This window comes from Mesocricetus auratus, unplaced genomic scaffold (assembly GCF_017639785.1).
Source record: "Mesocricetus auratus isolate SY011 unplaced genomic scaffold, BCM_Maur_2.0 Super-Scaffold_4256, whole genome shotgun sequence".
Classification (NCBI taxonomy): Eukaryota; Metazoa; Chordata; class Mammalia; order Rodentia; family Cricetidae; genus Mesocricetus; species Mesocricetus auratus.
The window spans coordinates 100155225-100179747 of NW_024429182.1; the positions used below are offsets into that span (position 1 = coordinate 100155225).

The 24523-nt window shown below is 37.3% G+C and overlaps 1 protein-coding gene across 3 annotated transcripts in view; it reads left to right on the plus strand.

Moving 5' to 3' along the window:
• Acer3 (alkaline ceramidase 3) overlaps window positions 1-24523 on the plus strand; it is a 76411-nt gene that overhangs the window by 40384 nt on the left and 11504 nt on the right. For all 3 annotated transcript variants that reach the window (XM_005073958.4, XM_040728168.1, XM_040728175.1), the window contains 5 exons: window positions 3064-3116; window positions 3905-3957; window positions 8359-8440; window positions 13140-13175; window positions 19670-19728. In XM_005073958.4, coding sequence (XP_005074015.1) covers window positions 3064-3116; window positions 3905-3957; window positions 8359-8440; window positions 13140-13175; window positions 19670-19728 — 283 coding nt within the window. The remainder of the gene's footprint in view (window positions 1-3063; window positions 3117-3904; window positions 3958-8358; window positions 8441-13139; window positions 13176-19669; window positions 19729-24523) is intronic.

Below are 24523 nucleotides of genomic sequence, written 5' to 3' on the forward strand. Positions count from 1 at the left end.
CCTTAATAAATACACTAAAAATAAAATACATGGAGTTAGACAATACTAGAGAAAAGTCACTGCCTCAAAGAAAGAGTTCTAGAAGAAAAAAAGTATATACAAAACAACTAAAATATAATATAGTAACAAGTCCTTACTTATCTATAATTACCATGGATGTAAATAGATTAACCTCTCCAATTAAAAGCACAGAATACTTGATGATTAAAAAACAAAACTGAAAATTATGTATTGCCTCTAACTGAGATATTCTTTGGAAATGTATACTGAAAGGATTAGCTATACTGATGTCAACTAAAATACTGAGTTAAAGAAAAAGACAAGGATGGTCATTACATAATAAGCAGATCAATTCAACAATCATAAATAAATACACACACATACACAATCAAACAGACTATAATGCAATAATAGAAGGAGGCTTCAACACCCTGCTTTTAACAATGGTCAGATTATCCAGGCAAAACTCAAAAAAAAAAAAAAACCCAGCAGATCTAAATTGTACTATAGACCAAATAAACCTGAAATATATTTACAGAACATTACATCCAGCAGCTACAGAATACATACATACCTCAGCATTACATGGAACTTTCTCCAGGACATTACATTTTGACTCACAAAAATAAGTCTTAAAAATTTAAGATTGAAATGATTTTAAGTATCTTTCTGATCAGAATGATATAAAACTACAAATAAATAACAGGAAACATGTTAGGAACTCTACAGATATGGAGAAACTAAGATATATGCTCCTGAATAAATAGTGAATTAATGAAAAAATGGAACTACAACATATGAAAACCTGTGGGTGATAGCAAAAGCAATTAAAAAAGGATGTTTATATCAAGAAGAGTACAAGTGACCCTAACATTGCATCTCAAGAAATAAAAAACAGTAGACCTTAAAAGTAATAGAAGGAAAGAAATAATAAAGACCAGAGCAGAAATAAATGAAATAAAGGCAAATATATATGATCAGTGAAATGAAGATGATAAATTACAACTGATGTAGTGATGCAAAGAATCATAAGGAACTTTTTGTTTGTTTGTTGTTTTTCAAGACAGGGTTTCACTGTGTAACTGGCTGTCCTGGAACTTCATCCATAGACCAGTTTGCCTCAGTCTCAGAGATCCACCTGCCTCTGACTCCCAAGTGCTGGGGCATGTGCCACTATCTCCCAGCCATAAGGAACTATTATGAATAGTGATATGCCAACAAATGAGATAAAATAGAAATACACAAATTCCTGAACATATATAGCTTACCAAATATTGATAAAATGGTGTCTCCAGTCATTGGGGCAAAGATAAAATATTTTCATAATTGATGCTAGAGAAAATAATTGACTATATAACTTACACACAAAAATAAATTCTAGCTGGCACTGGTGGTGCACACCTTTAATCTCAGCACTCAGGAGAAAGAGGCAGGCAGATCTCTGTTAGCTCCAAGCCAGCCTGATCTGCAGAATGAGTTCCAGGACAGGCTCCAAAGCAATACAGAGAAACCCTGTCTCTAAAAACCAAAAATAAAATAAAATAAATTATAAATTGATCAGAAGAATACATATAAAAACCAAAATATTACAAATGCTGAAAGAAAAAGTGTGAATTTATGCCCAGCATTTTTGAGAGACTTTCTGTGATTTAAATTCAGATGTAAGGAGAGATGGGCAAATTGAACCACACACCTGAGCAGGTGTAATGGGACACATGTAATCCCAGACACTTGGGAGGCTTGCATATATAGTGAGTGTGAGATCAATTTGTACAACTTAAGACTCTGTTTCAATCTACAATTTTTTTTTTGACTTGGGATGCTCATTGGTAGAGCTATGCCTAGCACGATCATAGCCCTAGCATTAATCCCCAGTACTACCAAAAGGGGGTAGGTACTTTTTCTTTTTTCTCCTTTCAATTAGCATGAAATGGAATATACGGACTGTTGATATAATTATTTATTATAAAAGTCCTACCTAAGCCAGGCGTTGGTGGCGCACGCCTTTAATTCCAGCACTCGGGAGGGAGAGGCAGGCGGATCTCTGTGAGTTTGAGACCAGCCTGGATTACTAATCGAGTTCCAGGACAGCCTCCAAAGCCACAGAGAAACCCTGTCTCGAAAAAACAAAAACAAAAACAACAACAAAAAAAACCCAAAAGTCCTACCTAGCTACAAAATTTTATTAGCCATGCTTACAAAGCTCACCTTGGGGCCAGAAAATTGAAAATGTCTTCTGTGTCTTTTCTGTACATATCTCTGTAATTGTTTCCTAGATATATAAGTTGTATGTATGATATTTTACAAAGGAAGCTGAGTTAGAATCTCTTCCTTATTACTTAATAGCTGTATACCATGCCTTTGTTGAGGGTGAATTACACAAAGGCCAGATGGTAACTGATAATGGTTCTGTAGAGATGAAAGGACCTAGAGCATATATAGCGATCAGCACACTTGGCATAGCATAAAACCTCAATACATAGAACTATTTACTGTAGTAGAGACAGCCCCAAACTGCCACCAGAGTCTGATATGTTCTCTTGTATCCTTGATTATATACCACAGAAACAATTACAGAATGAGTCAGAAAGAAGCAAAGTTAGTTTATTAAGTAGTCACACACAGAGACAACAGCATACTTTCACAAGAAAGTTATCAAAAGAACTACATCTAGGTGTCTGTACAGTAGTTTTGCATATTGTGACTCTCTAAATTGTATTACTACGTTTTATTAATCAGAGGAGTACAAGACAGTGTGAAAGGAAGCTGACCAACCATGCACATTAAAGCTTATCCTGAACATCCAGTACTTTATAGAAATAATACCTAGTAATCTACTCAGTAGGGAGAATTTTAGAAAAATTATACTGTTCTTGTTTTCTTCTACGCCAAAATCCTAAGTCATAGCACTAACTCAGCATCATCTGTATCTTGTCACAAGACCTTATAAACTTTGTTTTTCTCAAAACTTAATACTTTGAAATGTCTTATTGTCTTCTGAAGTTTCTCTGGCCCCCAAAGAATTTTTTTGCTAATCCTTTTGTTTGTCTGTCTTAATTTCAGTGGTAGGAATGGGATCTTGGTGTTTCCACATGACTCTGAAATATGAAATGCAGGTGAGTATTGGCAAAAGTAAGTGATTATTTCTCTCAATTTAGAAACATTTCCAATTTGAGAAAAGAACATATAGCTAAAGGATAATAAAAGAGGTACTTGTCATCACTTCAGGTCAAAGAACTCAGACTGACCATATAAAGAAGTAGTATGGCTATCTAGGTATGTGTGCCAACTCTGTGCAGACATAAATAATTTTAGAACAGCATTAAAAAAGACTGTTACATGGAGGTGTCTTAAAAAGTTGTAAGCAGTTCACAAAATCATTATATTCTTAGGTGCCTGCAGTCTTTCCTGTGTCAGTGGTATCTATTTGAATGGGAAAGTTGATATATCCTTTATAGTTTCTTTCTCCTCTCTTTTCTATAAAATTAATGACAAATCTCTATTTTACTTCCCAAATATTTCTCAAATCTTCACATTTACAATCATTCCGATTTCCTTGGCCTTGACTCTGATTACAAGGCTGCTCTCTGGAATGTACTACCTAAATGTCTGTCTTAGAAGGGACAGATAGATAACTTTGATAGTTCAAAAACAACAGACTATACAAATAAGTTAGATGATGATGAATACATTAAATAATTAAAAGAAATTAAATAAGAATTAATGATTTTGGGGAAAGCAACTAGGAATTGAACCCAGGGCCTGTGCATGCTAAGCAATGCATTCTACCACTGAGGTACATCCCTGGCTTAAGATGATAATCATAATCATTCTGAAGTTTGGATTTGACTTCCATAGTTATAACTGTACTGTATTCACATCTTTGTCTCTCTGCTTCATGTAGCTATTGGATGAGCTCCCCATGATTTACAGCTGTTGCATATTTGTGTACTGCATGTAAGTACCTACATTTTAAATTCAATTCAATGTGATTTTTGGTTCAATTACATTACTAGGATATGTAGTGTAAAAGATAAAAATATTGTGACATTAGTGAAGAGTTTAGTTTTGGGGAAGCTACAGGAATCTCAAAACCCTAATGTCAGTTTAGATAGTATCTTAATTGCCTTAAGTACACATTTTTCCTTTTCTTAAGTGAAGAGTGTATCCAAATTGTGCCACAAAAGTTTTGGGGGTAGTTTGTCTATACTGCAGTATGAATGGTTTCTTTTTTAGTTACTGCTTTTTTAAAAATGTATTTATTTTCACTTTATGTGTGTGAGCATTTTGCCTGCATATATGTTTGTGCACCATGTGCATGCCTGGTATGAAAAGTCCAGAGGAGTGTATTGGATCCTCTGGAACTAGAGTTATAGAGGGTGTGAGCCATCATATACATGCTAGGAGCAAGTTCTCTGCAAGAGTAGCAAGTACTCATAACTGCTGAGCCAGCACCAGTTTCTTTTGTTGTTGTTGTTTATTATTGTGTGTGCATTTACCACAGTGTACATGTTAGACATGTACAGAAGACAACTTTCATAAGTGAATTCTCTCCTTCCATACTGGTATACTGAGATTGAACATAGGTCTTCAGGCTTGAACTGTAATTACTTTTACTTGCTGAACCATCTCAATAGCCCGTGAACTGTGTCCTATTATAGAGCTACAGTAATGAAAACAGCTTGGCATTAGCATAAAACAGACAGGTAGACCAATGGAATCAACTTGAAGACAGTGATATTAATCCACACATTATGAACACCTGATTTTTGACAAAGACACTAAAATTATGCAATGGAAAAAAAGAAAGCATCTTCTACAAATGGTGCTGGTATAACTGGAGGTCGATATGTAGAAGAATGCAAATAGATCCATATCTATCACCATGCATAAAACTCAAGTCAAATTGAACAAAGACCTCAACATAAATCCAACCACTTTGAATCTCATAGAAGTTAAAGTGGGAAGTAGCCTTGGATGCATTGGCACAGGAGGCCATTTCCTAAATAAAACACCAGTAGTGCAGACACTGAGAGCAATTAATAAAGGGGACCTGTTGAAACTGAGAAGTTTCTGTAAGGCAAAGGACACAGTCAACAACACAAAACAGCAACCTAAAGAATGGGAAAAAATCTTCACCAACACCACATCTGGAAGAGGACTGATCTCCATAATATACAAAGAACTCAAGAAACTAGACACCAAAGTACCAGATAATCTAATTAAAAAATGGGGTATAGATCTAAAAGGAATTCTCAACATAAGAAACTCAAATGGTTGAAAGACATTTAAGGAATTGCTCAGCATCCTTAACTATCAGAGAAATGCAAATCAAAACAACTCTGAGATATCTTCTTATACCAATCAGAATGACTAAGATCAAAAACACCAATGACAGCTTATGCTGCAGAGGATGTGGAGTAAGGGGAACATTCCTCCATTGCTGGTGGGAGTGCAAACTTGTACAGCCATTTTGGAAATCAGTATAGTGGTTTCTCAGAAAATTGGGAATCAATCTACTTTAGGACCCTGCAATACCATTTTTGGGCATATGCTCAAAGGATGTGTACTCATACAAGGACTTTTGCTCATCTATGCTCACAGCAGCATTATTCATAATAGCCAAAACTTGGAAACAACCTAGATGCCCTTCAAGTGAAGAATGGATAAAGAAAATGTGGTACATTTACACAATGGAATACTATGTGGGGGGACTACGACAAAACAATAAGATCTTGAAATTCACAAGCAAATAGACAGAAATAGAAAAATACATACTGAGAGAGGTAACCCAGACCCAGAAAGACAAATATGGTATGTACTCACTTGTAAGTGGATATTAGACATACAGCAAAGGATAACCAGTCTATAGTGCATGACCCCAGAAAAACTAACACTAAGAGACACATACATTGATTGGTCTAGGAAGGGGAAATAGACAAGTACTTATGAGTAAATTGGCAATGTGGGAAGGTGGAAGGGAAGAGAGGAGGAGAGATGGGGTGTGAAGAGAACGAGGGAATGGGATAGTCGAGTTGAGGGAAGGTCAGAGAGAGAGAAAGGAAAGAAATATCTTGGTAGAAGGAGGCATTATGGGATTGAGAAACCTGGCACTAGGGAAATTCCCAGGAATACACAAGAATAACCTCCCCAGCAATAGTAGAGAGGGTGCCTGAACTGACCTCCCCTGTAATCAGATTGAGGACTACGATAATTGTCAGCATAGAACCTTCATCCAGTAACTGATGGAAGCAGATGCAGAGATCTACAACTAACTACTAGGCTGAACTCCTGGAGTCCAGCCAAAGAGAGGGAGGAGCGATAAAATGAGCAAAGAAATCAAGACCATGATTGGGAAACCCACAGAAATATCTGCCATGAACTTGTAGGAACTCATTGACTCCAGTCTGACAGCTAGGGAACCTGCATAGGACCATCCTGAATACAGGTGACAGGACAGTGGATGGCTTGGGCAGTTTGTAGGGCCACTGGCAGTGGGACCAGGATCTATCCCTAGTGCATGAACTGGTTTTTTTTTTTTTGAGCCCATTTCCTATGGAGAGATACCTTGCTCAGTCTAGATATGGAGGTGGGGTGGGGGCTTGGTCCTCCCTTAGCATGGTGATGGGACAGACTTTGTTGACTCCCCATGGGATGCCTTACCCTCTCTGAGGAGCAGATGGGGTGGGGGAGGGAGTAGAAGGAGAGGGAGGGGAATCTGGGATTGGTATGTAAAGTTAAAAGAAAGCATATCTGAAAAGTGAAGTACTCTCATAGTATTGTTTGAGAATTTCATACAATGTATTTTGATCATCTTTTCCCCCTCCCTGAACTCTTCCCAGATCCATTCCTATCTCCCTAACCACCAAATGTTATGTTCTATTATTAGTTATTGTTGTTGTTATCCTATCAAGTCCAGTTTGTGTTGGTCAGCTACTCTTGGGTGTGGAGCTTTCTCTTGATTATAATTGAAATATTAGTGGTCACACCATTAAAGAACCAGACTGTCTCTTTTCCAGTAGTTATCAAATGCCAGTAGCTCCTCGGCTATGGATGGGGCTTTGTGCCCACCCCTGCACTGTCTCCTTATTTCACCTAATGAGGACAGTAGGTACTGAACTAGTTTTATACACAAGAAGGTATAAAGCACAGAGAAATTTAGCAACTTGATCAAGGGTGTGAGCAGAGCTTCATTAATAACATATGTGTTGCTTAACAATATTCTTTGAGAAGATTTGAAATAAGTTTCTCAGCTGTAGACAAAGCAAAAAAGAAAGTATAATTCATAAATACACTACCTAACTCTTCTATCCAATTATAAAGTCATATAATTTAAAAGTATGATCCTGCCTTATATTTGTATCATCTTCAGAGTCATAAATCCATAGAATTTAAAGGTTAAAGAGAGCATAGAAACCTTCTATTCCAGTTTCCTTTATTTACAGAGGAGATAAGCATGTAGTTCCGTTTCTATAAGCAGTTAGTAAATTGAGAATGCACTGCTGTCTATTCTAATACATAGTCCTTAAAGATTGGGTGCTTATTGATGGCCATCCCCATCCCTATTCTATCTCCTGTTCATCTGTCACCAACCTAGGAACTGTTTAAAAAAATCATAAGATTATATCATTGTACACAAAAAAATTCACAATCTAGTTGGGGAGACACATAAGGAAAAATAATTATGATAGAAGCCTTTTTCCTCTTTCTCTTCTTCAACAAAATCTCACTCTTACCCCCCGCAGGGCTGTTCTCCAGTCCCAGCCTCCTGAATGCTGGATAAAAAGCATGAGCTACCATGCCTAACAATACAGTGATCTCAGTAGTTTCATTCAGAGAGAGATCATCAGTTGTAAGATACACAAATACACAAAGCTACTAGAGTTAAAGAAACTTCCTTTTTGTAAGTACATGAGGAAACTGAAACCAAATAGAAGGGAATCTAACTTTGCCTCACTAGAACTGGAAAGTCATGTCTTTGTGCCTTTGTCTTTTCTCCATTCCTTTCTCTCCACATGGCTTCAAGTCTTTTCATTCACTTGTTTATTCAGTGGCTGCCTCCAAATTTCAGCCTTAAATTATCTGATACCATGTTTTGAGTTTCCTTACTTAATTAGTTGTCTTTCAATCATACTTGAAGAGAGAACTTCATTGTCTCAGCTAAAGTTTGTGGCTACCGCTGATCCTATTAGCCTCTTGTAATCTGTATACAACTCAGTGTTTGTAACACGGAGAGCGGGAGGGTAGAAATAGTGAGTACTGCTGGATCACAAAGGTGTGTGGGCAAGCTGTAAGCAGCACTCAGTTTGTCCCTGGTTATACATTATAAAGTGAATTTCTTTCTCTCTTATCTTAAAGGTTTGAATGTTTCAAGACAAAGAACTCAATAAACTACCATCTGATTTTTACCCTAGTTCTATTCAGCTTAATAGTAACCACGGTAAGTCATACTTTATCTCCAGTAAGGTGTACCATGTAGGAAATTTGAAACAGTTTCCAGTGTTTGCATGAAGCTGCTCAAACTGAAATATTTTTATGCAATTTGAATGTCATATTTTCTTTACACTTTTATTTCCTTTTCAAAAATTTTAATTGAAAAACTTTTAAAAGTTTTTTTAGATTATTCGTGTGTGTGTGTGTGTGTGTGAGAGAGAGAGAGAGAGAGAGAGAGAGAGAGAGAGAGAGAGAGAGAGAGAGAGAGAGAGAGTGTTTTGTCTATATGTATGTGCACCATTTGTGTGACTGATGCCTCCAGAGGTCAGAGGATATTAGATCCCCTGGAGTTTCAGATGGTTGTGAGCCACCATGTAGGTGCTGGGAACTGAATCTGGGGCCTCTACAAAAACAGCAAATGCTCTTTACTAATGAGCCATCTCTTCAGTTCCCCAAATAATTTTTAACGTGTTTTTTGAAGACGAAGAAAAGGTTGAAATGTAAACATTTAGTTAGTAGGGATGAGAAAAATTGCTTTTCTCAAAGATAAATTTACTATCTCTTATTTGTTAAAAACAAGAAGTGAAGTTTTCCACATTGGCCCCACTGTGACTGTTTTCATTGTTAACCTTGAATTAAGAAAATGTTAATTGGAAATTTGTGTCAGAAACTAGACATACAAAAGTGACTTAAGCAGTTGATATCCATAAGGGAACTCATTCTACTAGGGAAGTTAAACAGGAACAACGACTTGCATCAAAAGATAATGACTGCAAGAATAAAGGTAAAAACCTGTCATATAGTGATGTGAGAAAAGAGGATCAATTAAGACCATGTGAGTGCATTACACATCACACATATGTGTAATTTTTGTCTTTATGAATCATTTTTAAAAACCAATTAATTTTGGGACTGGAGGGATGGCTCAGTAGTTAAAATGCACACCTCTCTTAGAAAAGACCCCAATTTGGTTCCCATTTCAGGTGGTTCACAAACACCTGTTACCCTAACTTTAGATGGATTTGTTGCCTTCACATCACCTGCACTCATGTGCAGGAATGTTCATGTGTGTGCACATGAACACAAATAATTAAAACATAATATAAATAAATTGCTTAAAATTTAGTTTATTCTTGAAGCCATGATGATGGTGTGTTCTTATTATCCCAACACCTAGAGGCTAAAGAGGATAAGAAGTTTGAGGCCATCCTGAACTATATAGTATGTTCTAGGCCAGCTTTATCTATATGACTTTGTCTCAGCATGCCTCCACTTCCTTTCTTATTTTAATTAAATAAAATACTGCTTGATTAGGATTGTACATAGGCTTGAGGTCACCCTGGACTACAAAACGTTCTGTTCTTAGCCTAGAACTTAGAAAACAAAAACTAAGGTTACTGTTTGAACCAGACATGATGGCTTGAGACTATCCTGGGCTACATCAAAAGACTGTCTGAGGAAACAAAAACAACAAAAAATACTTTTAGAGTAGGTCAGGGCAAACTTCAGAGAAGAATCTCTTGAGTTAGATTTTAACTGATGAACAGCAGTTTTTCAGGCCTCTGGGCAACAGTGTGGCAAGGCGTTTTTTTGTTTGTTTGTTTGTTTGTTTTTGTTTTTTTTTAGTTTTTTGTATTTCCATACACTCAGACCTTAGAAGAGCACAGTGAATTGATTTTTTTTATATTACTATGTGCCAGATGTTTACTGAATACTTTGCCTTGATTGCCCAATTAAATTATCATGGGTACAATCGAGAGAGGTTTTATACAGTTGATTGCCATATGGTAGAGGAAAGTAGTAAATGGGTCTGGTGAGTTAGACAAAATGTCAGGTAATAAAGTCCCGTGTGTGCTATGTTTAAGAGTTTAAATTTGTTCTCTAAGTAGTACCGATCCATAAAGTAAAAAAATATTTAATCAGACAAGTGTTAGAAAAATTATGTGTCACAGAAGATAGATTAGAGGAGTCTGGAGATTAAATCAGTGATGTATGGCCCTTTGGTGCAGAGTGGCTTCTCCTCTTATAGCCTGGTTGTTAGCCTATTAACCATGTAAGTTGTGACACATGACTGTAGTCCTAGCACTTATCAGGCCAAGGCATGACTTCCCAAATTTGAGGCGAGCATAGACTATACAGCAAGACCTTCTTTTAAAATTAAAACATGGAGTCAGCATGTTGGGAAGGGCCTGTAATCCCAGCACTCACGAGGCAAAGACAGGAGGGTCATAAGTTAAAGGCAATTTTTTCTACACCCCAAATTTCAGGAGCAGGCTACATGAGTCTTAAAATATAAAAATTAAATTGCCAGGTGGTGGTGGCATACACTTTAATCCCAGTACTCAGGAGACAAGCAGGTGGATCTCTGAGTTTGATGCCAGCCTGGTCTACAGAATAAGTTTCAGGATAAGCAAGGCTACATAAGAGAAACCCTGTCTTGAAAAACAAGACAAAAAAATTAAGTTAAAATTAAAAAATAAAACTACATATGAAATATGTAAGAGTGCGGTTATAGTCTAGTTGGTAAAGTGCTTGCCTAGTGTACAGAACACCCTAGACTATACCCTCAGCCCTGAATAAAATCAAGTGTGTTGGTGTATGTCTGCATTCCCAAAACCTAATTTAGGAAAGTGGAAGCAGGAAGATCAGAAGTTTGAGGTCATCTTTAACTATATAATTTATAAGTTAAGAGATGTGACAGTTAGAAACAAATCAAGCTTTGGAATCAGTTGGATGTGAATTTGGCTTAATATTTATACTTCTCTCTCAGATGTAATTTTTCTTACCATAAAATGAAGATAAAATAGAACTTTTGTTTGTTTGTTCGTTTTCAGAGACAGGGTTTTTCTGTGTAGCATTGGAGCCTGTCCTGGAACTCGGTCTGTAGACCAGGCTAGTCTTGAGCTCACAGAGATCTGCCTGCCTCTGCCTCCCAAGTGCTGGGATTAAAAGCCCTACCTCTGTCTGGCTAAAATAGAACATTTTTTATGCTAACTATAATATTAAGACCTGACACATAATAAGGTCTCCATAATTCTTGGCCTAGAAAACATAGTTGACGAGACATGCCCTTAAGCCTGGCTTGTTGGTGCATACCTATAATCCCTGCACTCAGGAGATAGAAGCAGGAGGATTGTGAGTTCAAGGCCAGCCTACACTACATAATGGGTTCCAGTTAGTATTTTGAAATAAACACAGATTAGGTACATTCTCTTTATTGAATTTATACTTACAGGTAATGTTTCAGTCAAAGTCCTTTGACTTCTTAAAGGAAATTATTGTGGTCTTTTTATAGTAAGAAACTTATTTCAGAAGTAAATTTTTAGCTAACTTTTAAAACTATGTTTCATTAGATTACTACATTAAAAATGAAGACATAAAGATGTCTAAGCCCAGTTCTAGATAGCAAAGAGATTATTATCTTATAGAGAAAAGCAACAAACCAATAGAATGCCATAAAGTAGTATTTCTCAACCTTTGGGTTGTAACCACTAAAGGGGTCACATATCTGATATCTTGCATATTAGATATTACATTACAGTTCATAACCGTAGCAAATTTACAGTTATTAAGTAGTTATTAAGTAAGTTATTAAGTAACTAAAGAACTTTATGGTTGTGGGTCACCACAACATGAATTATATTGAAGAGTCACAGCATTAGGAAGGTCACTGCCATAAACCTTATAGGTAGATGGTGAATAGTTGCTTCTCTTGGAAATGGGAGAGACCAGAAAAGACTTCAAGAAGGAATAATTTATGTTGAATTTCAAAAGTATTTGTAAGTTGGGAAGGATTTCTGAACAAAGTAAAGAGCAATATGTTTACGGATGCAAAAGCATAAAAGTGATGCATTTAAAGAAGCATAATGCTCTGTGGAGATTAGCGTAAGAGAAGAAAGCAGTGAAGACAGACAGGAAGACAGCAGCTGTGGGAGGCTTTGGATGTCAAGTTAAGAAGTCTGAACTTTGTTGTGGTAGTGTAAGAGTCATTGAAGGGTTGATTTGAATTTTGATTCCTTTGTACTGTGTCATTTAAAAGTTGTACTGCTGTAGACAATATATACATATTAAATCTTACAAAGGCATTGAACTTAACGTGCACAAGACACTGGAACCTGTATAACTGGAGATGTATTTAGGTAGTGAATAGTTTGGAAGCAGAAATGACTATAAGGAATTGGTTTAAATGGCTTCACTTACTGATAACCTAGTATGTCTAGATCCTTGTGTGTACTTTAGTTTAGCATTCTCCATGCTGCTATTCTCCTTTCTTCAGGTAAGGATCAATTCATTTAAGTTAAATGGCACTTACTGAAAGCCTATAGCAATTAAGTGGAAGAGCTAGAAATTTGACTTTGGTCCCTGAGTACAGTATTCTTTCTACTGATACAGGGACTATTGAGATAATTTATTCATGCTCCATGAATAACCTTGTATCCTTGACTGTCCTTGATGGTAACACAAAGACCAATGCTGAAGCAGCCCATTGTTGATTGAAATATTTAATTATTTCATTTGCCATGGCTGGGCTAGAATGACAAGGTAGGTGCTAGCCTTCCTGTGCCATGCCATTAGTTTGGTTGGTTTTATGTGGCTGAAATCTAGTTGGAATAACATAGATGAAGAAGATGTTTGGGATTTGAAGGGTGGTTGGAATAGGTTTTTATATACCTTCCTTCATTAATGTTTCTTCTAATATTTTTCAGATTTACCTAAAAGTAAAAGAGCCTATATTCCATCAGGTAATTTTGTTAAAGATTTATTTATTTTATGTTATTTATATGAGTGTTTTGCTTGCATGTATCTCTGTGTACCATGTGCATGCTTGGGGTATGTGAAGTCCAGAAGAAGGTATCAGATTCCCTGGAACTGAAGTTATGAATGGTTTTGGGCTGCCACATGGGTTCTGGGAATCAAACCTGGGTCTTCTGCAAGAGTAAGAAGTTTCCTTAACTAATGAGCCATCTCTCCAGCCTGATTTTTTATTTAGTTATGAAACATTTAATTGTTTAACAGTATATGCCTGTTGTCTGTGTTTCCCTTCTCTAGGAAATTATATGCTGCTATAACTTTTGAAAATGAACTGGTAAAATGTCAAGAATCTACTATTAGCCTAGAATACTAGTTCTCAACCTTCCTAATGCTGCAACCCTTTAATATAGTTTCTCATGTTGTGGTGACCCTCCAACCATAAAATTCTTTCATTGCTACTTCATAACTGTACTTTTGATACTGTTATGAATTATAATATAAATATCTGACATACAGGGTATATGATATGCCACCCCTGTGAAAGGGTTATTCAACACCCCCCCCAAAGGGATCATGACCCACAGGTTGAGAACCACTGGCCTAGAATAATGATACATTCCAGTACTTAAGAGATCCTAGCGGGAGGACTTCAAGGTCATCCTCAGCTACAAAGTCAATTCAAGGCCAGCAGGGACTTTATGACTGTGCTGGATACAGTCCTTGTTGGTCTGGAGCTCTGTGTAGATCAAATTGACCTTTAACTCATAGAGGTCTCTGCTGCTTGCCCCAGTGCTGTGATTAAAATGTGGTAGTACTCCAAAAAGAATTTCAAAACAAAGGAGCTGCAAACAGGAGCTAGGCATCTGTAATAGGAATAAAACTGGGACAGCCAATGTCACAGTAATGTTGGTATTCAGTAACACAGCTACAGTATCGCTTTTAGAAGCTAAAAGAACCCTGGAGCTTCATGTATATGCACACACATAAAATCTTTTCATGAAACCTAATGTGGTACCACACACCTGTAATGCCAGTACTTGGGAGATGGAGGAAGGAGGATCAGGCTAGCCCTACCTCCATAGTTAGTATGAGACTAGATTAGCCTATGTTAGATCTTGTGTCCAGAAAAGTCTTTATAATATTATGATATAGAAAAGACTAAACTGCAAATTCCTCAAATACTTTATCCTTAATATATTTAATGGATTTTTTTGAGGTGGGGGTTATTGATGGAGTACTATGCCTGATACCATATAGACTTCAAACTTTTATTCTCATTGACAGCCCTACATATCAGGGATTAGTCTGAATATCTTAAGGGAAATGAGCTCAGATATGAAATCAGTTGCCTTCAGACAGCAAATACAGTATAAGGTAGAGCTAGGATCATAACCTAGACTTATATGACTTGTAGTTTGAATGAGAATGTGCCCCAGAGGCTCAGATGTTTGAATACTTAGTCCCCAGATGAGGGTGCTGTTCGGGAGGTTTAGGAAGTGGTCTCTTGTTGACTGAAGGTGGGCTTTAAGAGTATAAAGATTTGGCTGTCATTTTGAGTTCTGCTTGTGGTTAGAGATGTGGGCCCTCAGCTTGAAGTCCAGCCACCATTCTTGTAGTTTGCTGCCTCCACTCTGCACCATGTATTCTAACCCTCTTAAACCATAAGCCCAAATAAACCCTTTCTTCTGTAAGTTCCCTTGGTCTTGGTGTTCCCTACAGCAATAGAAAAGTAACTAATATATGACTCCTGCTACCATTCTATTAACAAACTAACTAAAATACATACGTATATACATACATAGTACATGTATACATACATACATGACTACATGTCATGAATGTCATACTCATACTTTTAAATGCTAATATAGAAAATAAATATTCCTCTAACTCAATACATTAATTATATAACTGTATTCTGTTTGTTAAAATAAAATCTGTAACTTCCTTATGGCGCCTTGCTTTTTTTCTTCATGCCTTTGGAAGCATATGTACTCATCAACACTATAGTAAAGGGCATCATCACTTTCTTATTTATTGTAATTTACAGTGATATCATTATATAATTGCCATTTTATTTAGAAAGATTTGTAATTTTATGATCATCAGATTCCATTTTGTGTTTTAAGCTTATTCAAATCTGATTTGTAACAAAATATCAATGTAACCTACCCATAATGCAATAGCTATGTGTTTTCCAGCAAGAAATATTTCCTTTTATACATATAACAATACTGTATGCTGATAAAAAAGAAAAGCAGGTTGAAAACTGAGTTTGCTTATGTCCATTGTGTTTTATACCCTAGGCCCAGAGATTAAAAAATCAGGATATCTATGTCCTCAGCATGTGACTACACATTCTGGTGCTCGTGCTCACACACACATACACACACACACACACACACACACACACACACACACACACACACACACAGGCAAGATTAGTGCTTCCAGAAAGTGGAACAATAGCATGCTAAGAGTGGGCATGAAAAATTGAAAAATTTGTGTGCCTTCTTCCATACCTTCTCTTACTCATCTACATCCTTTGTACTGTTCTTTATAATAATCTATCAAACAATTGAGCAAACAGCTATTCCTGACTGTTGGAGGAAGTTACATATAGAAAGATAGTTGTGCTTGGTGGTGCCCACCTATCTTAGCACTCAGGAGTCAGGAGCAAGAGAAAATTTAAGAATTATTCCTCCTACTGGATTGCCTTACCCAGCCTTAATACAAGGGGAGGTGCTTAGTCCTACCACAACTTGATAAGCCATGCTTTGTTGATACCCATGGGAGGCCTGCCCCTTTCTGAACAGAAATAGAGTAGGAGTAGATTTGGGAACAGGGGGAGAGGAGAGATGGAAAGCTGAGGTTGGGATGTAAAATAAATAAAGTTAATTTTTTAAAAAGAAATAAATAAAAAAGACTTCAGAGAATATCCTAGCTTGCTTCTGTTGATGCAATAAATACCATGACTAAAAGAAACTTGAGAGGAAAAAGGTTTCTTTCATTTTACAGCTTACAGTCCATCATGTAGGGAAGTCAAGGCAGGATCTCAAGCAGGAACCTGGAGGTAGGAACTTAAACTGAGACTTACTGGCTTCCTCCTCATGGATTACTCAGCTTGCTTTTTTTTTTAAACAAGATTAAAATTTAAGGCAGGAAGTCCTTAACCCCAGCATTTGAGAGGCAAAGGCAGGCAGAGCTCTTAGTTTGAGGCCAACCTGGTCTACAGATCAAGTTCCAGGACAGCCAGGGCTACACAAAGAAATCCTGTCTCAAAAATAAATAAATAAATAAGATTATAATTACCTTTCCCTTTCTTCCCTCTAAACCTTCTCATGTACTCCTCCCATGCTCCTTCAAATTCATGGCCTTAAAAACAAAAAAACAAAAAAAACCTAATTGTTACTGCATGCATATATGTATATGTGTATACAAATATATTCCTAAATATAACCTATTTGGTCCATATATTGCTACCTGTATCTATGTTTTCTTGGTGATCATTTGACACTGGACAACCAATTGGTGTGTTCTTCCTTGGAAATACCAGTTGCAGGCCAATTTCCCTCATGAACATTGATGCAAAAATACTCAATAAAATACTGGCAAACGGAATCCAAGAACACAGCAGAAGATCAACCGTGACCAAGTAGGATTCATCCCAGAGATGCAGAGATGGTTCAACATATGAAAATTTGTCAGTGTAATCCTCCATATAAACAAACTAAAAGAAAAAAGCCACATGATCATCTCATTAGATGCTGAAGAAGCCTTCAACAATATTTAACACCCTGTCATGATAAAGGTCTTGGAGAGAATATGGATACAAGGAACACACCTAAACAAAATAAAGGCAATATACAGTAACCCAACAGTGAACATCAAACTAAATGGAGAGAAACTCAATGCGATTCCTCTAAAATCAGGAACAAGACAAGGCTGTCCACTCTCTCCATATCTACTCAATATAGTACTTGAAGTTCTAGCTAGAGTAATAAAACAACAAAAGGAAATCAAGGAGATACAAATTGGAAAGGAAGAAGTCAAAGTATTGCTATTTGCAGATGATATGATAGTACACATAAGTGACTCCAAAAATTCTACCAGGGAACTCCTACAGCTGGTAAATACCTTCATCAGAGTAGCTGGATAGAAAATTAACTCACAAAGAAAATCAGTACCCATCCTCTATACAATCGATAAATAGTCTGAGAAAAAAAATCAGGAAAGCAAAACCCTTCATAATAGCCAAAAATAATATAAAATATCTTAGTGTAACTCTAACCAAGCAAGTGAAAGACGTGTCTTTGAAGAAAGAAGCTGGAGAAGATATCAGAAGATGAAAAGATATCCTATGCTCTTGGATAGGTAGGTTAAACATAGTAAAAATGGTAATCCTACCAAAAATAATATACAGATTCAATGCAATCCTCATCAAAATCCCAGCACAATTCTTCACAGACCTGGAAAGAACAAAAAACCCAGGATAGCCAAAACAACCCTGTACAATAAAGGATCATCTGGGAGCATCACCATCCCTAACTTCAAGTTCTACTATAGAGCCATGAAAACATCTTGATTTGGCATAAAAACAGACGGGGACAAATGGAATAGAATTGAAGACCATGATATCAACCCATACACCTATAAGCACCTGATTTTTGACAAAGAAGCTAAAGTTATACAATGGAAAAAAGAAAACATATTCAACACATGGTGCTGGTATAACTGGCTGTCAACGTGGAGAAGAACGTAAATCCGTATCTATCGCCATGAACAGAACACAAGTCTAAATGGATCAGAGACATCAACATAAATCTATCCATATTGAACCTCACAGAAGAGAATGTGGGAAATACATTTGAATGATTGGCACAGGAGACCACTTCCTAAGTAGAACACCAGTAGCACAGACACTGAGAGCAATAGTTAATTCCTGAAACTAAGAAGCTTCTGTAAAACAAACAACAGGTCAAGAAGACAAAAACGGCTCCCTACAGAATGGAAAAAATATCTTCACCAACCCCACATCTGACAGAGGGATGACCTCCAAAATATATAAAGAACTCAAGAAACTAGACATTAAATTACCAAATAATTAATTAAAAAATGAGGTATAGATCTAAATAGAGAATTCTCAACAAAACAGTCTTAAATGGTGAAAAGACACTTAAGGAAATGCTCAGCATCCTTAGTTATCAGGGAAATGCAAATCAAAATAACTCTGAGATACCATCTTACACCTGTCAGAATGGCTAAGATCAAAACAACAATGACAACTTATGCTGGGGAGAATATGGAGAGAGGGGAACACTTCTCCATTGTTGGTGGGAATGCAAACTTGTACAACCGCTGTGGAAATCACTCAGAAAATTAGGAATCAACCTACCTCAAGACCCTGCAATACCACTCTTGGGCATATACCCAAAGGAGGCATATTCACATCACAAGGACATTTGCTCACCTATGTTCATAGCATTATTATTCATAATAACCAAAACCTAGAAACAGCCTAGATGTGTCTCAACTGAAGAATGGATAAAGAAAATGTGGCACATTTACACAATAGAGTACAGCACAGTGGTAAGAAACAGTAACATCCTAACTTTTGCAGGCAAATCCCAGAGCTAGAAAGACAAATATAGTATGTACTCATAAGTGGATAGTAGACATAAAGCAAAAGATACCCATCCTATAATCCACAACCCCAGAGAAGCTATAACTCTCTTCCAAAAACAGATGGAAGCAGATGCAGAAATCCACAACTAACCATTGGGCCGAGCTCCTGGAGTACAATTAAAGTGAGGGAGGAGGGATAATATGAACAAGGGAGTCAAGACCATGATGGGGAAACCCACAGAATCAGCTGACCTGAGCTAGTGAGAGATCACTGACTCTGGTCTGACAAATGGGGAACCTGCATAAGACTGAACTAGGTTCCCTTAATGTAGGTGACAATGGTGCAGCTGGGGCAGTATATAAGGCCACTGACAGTGGGTCCAAGATCTAACTCTAATACACAAACAGAGTTAGTGGAGCCCATTCTATATGGAGAGATACCTTGTTCAGTCTAGACACGGGTGAGGGAGGTGGGGAAGTGCCTTGGTCCTGCCTCAAGAGGATGATGGGACAGACTTAGTAGACTTCCTAGGGGAGACTTTACCCTCTCTGAGGAGCAGATCGGGGGGAGATGGGGGAAACAGGAAGAGAGGAGGGAGGGGAACTGGGATTGGAATGTAAAAAATAATAATTTTTTTAAATAAAGGATATAGTAGCTCAGTGACAGAACACTTCCCTAGTATGTATGAGGCTCCAGTTTAATTCTTGTTACCACAACATACATGGAAGGATGGATGGATGGATGGATGGATGGATGGATGGATGGATGGATGGATGGATGGATGGATGAGAAGGAAGTAAGGAGGGAAGGAAGAAAGGAAAAGTTGTACTGACCATTTTCTTTTTCTTCCCTCTTCAGGTCATGTATGGAATGTTGGTCTTTACATTAGTACTTCGTTCTATTTATATTGTCACGTGGTAAGTAGTTTGCATCTATCATCAACATTCTGATAAAAATATACTCAGGCTTGTAACCATAAATCTATAGCCTAAATTGGAATAAAATAAAACCTAACTCTAGCAAAATAGTGCTAGAAAACTATAACCCATACTTATTTATGATGTACAGAAGGCTTGTTCTTCAAGTAACTTATTAATGTGCATCATGTAAAAACAAGAGTTCTAAAATTAAAGAAATTTGAAGAAAACTATATATGAGACATCTACTTGATTATGTATAGCATTGACTAGGATGTTAAAGACTTTGAAAAGTACTACATTAAAAAAATGTTTTTATTGGGATAGAGAGATGGCTCAGCAGTTAAGAGCATTGACTGTTCTTCCAGAGTTCCTAAGTGAAATTCCCAACAACCACATGGTGGCTCACAACCATCTATTATGGAATCCGATGCCACCTTCTGACATACATGCAAATAGAGGACTCCTATATATAAAATGCATTTTTTTAAAAAACTTTTAAAAAATTAAAAACGTTTTTGTTTCTCAGACTTGGTTGACTAAGTTAAGTAACACCTCAAGGAAGAATGTCATGTCATAAAACGTTTCACAGGCTGGGAAAGCAGTTTAGCAGCAGAGCACTTAGCTGGCATAGGCCAGTTTCATCCTGAGCACCACCTCCTCCCACCAAGTATTTCACAGAAGATCATTTAAGAGTTATACCTAATCTTTAGTAAGAATTTATCTTAGGTGGTGCTGGCACACAGTTTTAACCCTCGTACTTGAAGACAGAGGCAGATGGATCTCTGTGAGTTCAAGGCCAGCCTGGTCTCCAGAGTGAGTTCCAGGACAGCCAGCAGAGAAACCCTGTCTCAAAAAAAAGTATTTATGAAAATTAAATTATACTAGTGAGTGTGGTGCCCACACCACAAGCAAGTCCAAGGTATCAGGAAAAGAAAGACAAGATATCCAGCTGTTTGTACTAAGAGGATGCATGTAGGAGAGAGAGAGGGAGGGAGGGAAGAAGGAGGGAGGGAAGAGGAGGGAGGGAGGGAGAGAAAGTAAGTGTGTGTGTGTGTGTGTGTGTGTGTGTGTGTGTGTGTGTGTGTGTGTGTGTCTTTATTGCAAGTGCTAAGAGGTCTCTCTCTAGTAGGAGGGAGCAGTCTTATATACAGATTTACAGCACAGTGGAAAAACCCCAGGTGGAAGACTGAGTGTTTTCCTCCTGCTGGATGTTGATGTCAGAGGGTCAAGGCCAGGGCAGGAAGCCAGGACTAGAAAACAGGATGCGCTTAGACTGAAAAACAGGATTGACTTGTGACTGACCAGTGACTCACAGAGACCCCGTGGGGTCTGGGGTCCAACAAGTGAGATTACCTTACGTAGGTCCTACCTATACACTGGGTGCTCAGCCCAAGTGGTACAATCTTTTATAATGTAGAAGTGCATGTATAATATAGTATCAATCAGGAGTTGATACTAACACAATGGAGACATAAAACACTTTAGCAGAAGGATCCCTGTGTTGTCCCTTTATCACCTCATTTACTTCCTACCCCCTGCTCCCTGTTCTTAATCCCTGACAATTACTAGCCTTTTTTTTATATTTATAGTTTTGTCTTCTCAAGCAAGTTTTATAAATAAATCCATATGGAATATAGCCTTAGAGATTGTTTTTTGAACCTCGGTATAATCCTCCAGATAATAGTGCATACTTCTCTTGCTGAGTAATATTCCAATGGTATAGATGTACCACAGTGGAGTAACTTACAGATTGGGGCTGTTGTAAAGCTACTATGACATTTATGTACAAGACTTTGGAAAAACACTTGTTCTCTTTTCTCTGGAATAAAGTCGCAGAGTAGAATTGTTGGGATGTATGGAAATTGTATGTTTAGTTTTTCTTAAAACTGCAGAAATGTTTTCCAGAGTGGTTCTGCCATTTTTACGTTTTTTGCCCATAATGTATGTGTGATTCAATTTTTCTGTATTCTCATCAGCAATTTTTATTTCATGAAAGATCATCAGTGACCCTAGTTAGAAATTGTAGAGAGAAGCCTTTTCCTTGCCAGCTGCTTTGGTTTTTCCCCGGCAGTCACCTGGGCTCTGCCGAGTTGTAGTCCCCAAATAACACACAAGACGCTGTATTAATTATGAAGCTGTTGGCCTTGCTTGTTTCTTACTGGCTAGCTCTGACTTAAGTATTTAACCCATCTAAGTTTTTCTCTTACCGGACGGACATCTTACTTCTCTGGGGGGGCTACATGATGACTCCCTGTGTTTGATGACTCCCTGTGTTTCTCCTACTCAGAATCCTTCTCTACTCCTAGTCCCACCTATCTTGCTTCCCTATTAGCCAACAGTGCTTTATTGACATATACACAGGACTTCCCCATCAAGAAATAAAGTCATTCTGAAGTACTAGGGTTAGGAGTTAAATGTATTTTGGTAGTGGAGAAGAGAATAATTCAACATGTGTCTTGTTCCATTTAAAATATAATTACCTGAAATATTTTCTCTACATAAATTTAGAAACACATCAGATGACATTGTGATTTTTGCCTCGATACATTTTCTTTAAAAACTCAAGAAAAGGGAAGTGTATTTTCTGGTTTTGTTGTTTAAGACAAGACAGTCTTGCTGTGTTGCCCATGCTGGTCATGAACTTGTGATCCTTCTGCCTCTTTTTCCTAGATACCTAATAAGGATGTCTGGACCCAATTTGCTGAATGGCTTGGAGAAGGGACTACACTGTGTGTGTGTGTGTGTGTGTGTGTGTGTGTGTGTGTGTGTGTGTGTGTGTGTGTGTAAGAGAGAGAAAGAGTCTGAGACTAAAGTAGGTGATTATTATTTTAAGTTTCTGTGTTTCAAGGCTGGCTCTTATCTTGATTCATTTGGTGGAGAAAGTAGGTTTTGTTGGGACTTTTTCTGTCTGTGCCTAGACTTCATATACTGGCTAGTTCCCTTCTAAGTCCAGAGTAGCCCAGAAGAACGCATGTGGTGCCAGGCAGTGGTCATACACACTTGGGAGGCAGAAGCAGGAGGATGTCTGTGAGTTTGAGGACAACCTGGTCTACAGAGCTAGTACCTGGACATCCAGAGCTACACGAAGAAATCTGTCTTAAAAAAATCAAGCACTCAAACAAAGAATGCATATGGTAGATAAACCTGAAGAGTATTGTGCTAAGTGAAATAAGCCAGGTTTAAGTAGAAATACCACTTGAGTTGGTGAGATGGCTTAGAATGACTGGCAATCGGAGTTCCATCCCTGGGAGGAGAGAACTAACTTCTGTAAGTTACCCTTCCAAGGCACCTGTGTACACATGCCACACTAAATAAATAAATAAATAAATAAATGTAATTTTAAAGATTAGTTTTTAGAAAAAGAATATCACGTATGCCACACAGTCTTTCTTACATGTAGAAACTGAAAATGCTGAACTCTTGTAAGTGTAGAGTAAATGGTGGTTATAGAGGCTAGGGGTGGAGCAGCAAGGCAATGGGAAAATGTTGGCAGAAGGGTACAATGGATCAGACAAAAGGAGTAAGTTTTTGAGGTCTATAGTACAATAGTTTACTATGGTTAGTAATGTGCATTTCAAAACAGCTAAGAGAATAAATTTCAAATATGTTACCACGGAAAAATGACAAGTGAGACAGATATTAATTAGCTTGATTTAATTACTTCAGATTGTATACATAGAACATAAGCTTGTATTCCATAAGTAGATATAATCACAATTTGTTATAATGTGTTAATTAAAATATTAATTTTAAAAGAAAACATAGGAAACTTAACACTATCATTTTTCAGGTCTCAGAACCCATACCTAGTCTACATCCTTCTCCCTACCTTTCAAAGTCTTCTAATGTCTATTTAACATTACATTTAATACATAGGATTTTGTGGAATTTAGTAGAAAGAATAGGAAAAACTCAGTTTACTCCATCTTTCCCCACTTTATTCTGTTTGTAATCTGAGCACCTAACATAAAACATTTTAATTCTTAATTCCAGTCTGATAGGATATAGGTATGCTAAGAAACACAAATACCTTTTAAAAAGAACTTACCAATGGGCTGGTGAGATGGCTCGGTAAGTAGATAAAGGCACTTCCCTCCAGTTCCCAGGAGCCACAAGTTAAAATTTAACTTTTGACAGTTAAATGGAGAGAACCAATCCCCAAAAACAACATGCCAAGGTACCAACAAAGTATACACACACACACACACACACACACACACACACACACTTGCCCACCCTCTCCTATAATAAAAAGACTTTTTAAAGTATTTACTAGTAACAACTATGAAACAAAATCATCTTTTATCTGCCTTGTAGTACCTTCTTTCTTGTATCTCTGTTTAGTGATCATTTCATTTAGTGTTGTTCATTTTCTTCCTGTCTGTATCTGACTACAATGTGTTTTCCCCTTATCTGTCCCAGACTACATTGTGTTTTCTTCTTATCTGTCTCTGACTGCATTGTGAGGGGTTTGTTGATGTTGTTTTGGGGTTTTGTTTGTTTATTTTTCAAGACAGGGTTTCTCTGTGTAGTCCTGGCTATGCTGGAACTCTGTAGACCAGGCTGGCCTTGAACTCAGAAATTATCTGCCACTGCCTCCTGACTATTGGGATTAAAGGAATTAAAGGAGTGCACCACCTCTTTGTGAGCTTAAGACTTAGTTAACTTGATAATCCCTAGAACCCAGGACCATTCTTCTGTACAAAGTTTCTTAATATCAAATAGAAGTGATCAAATTCTGTTTTTAAATGTGACCAAGATCTTAAAATTCCTTCTGTAACAAAACACTTGG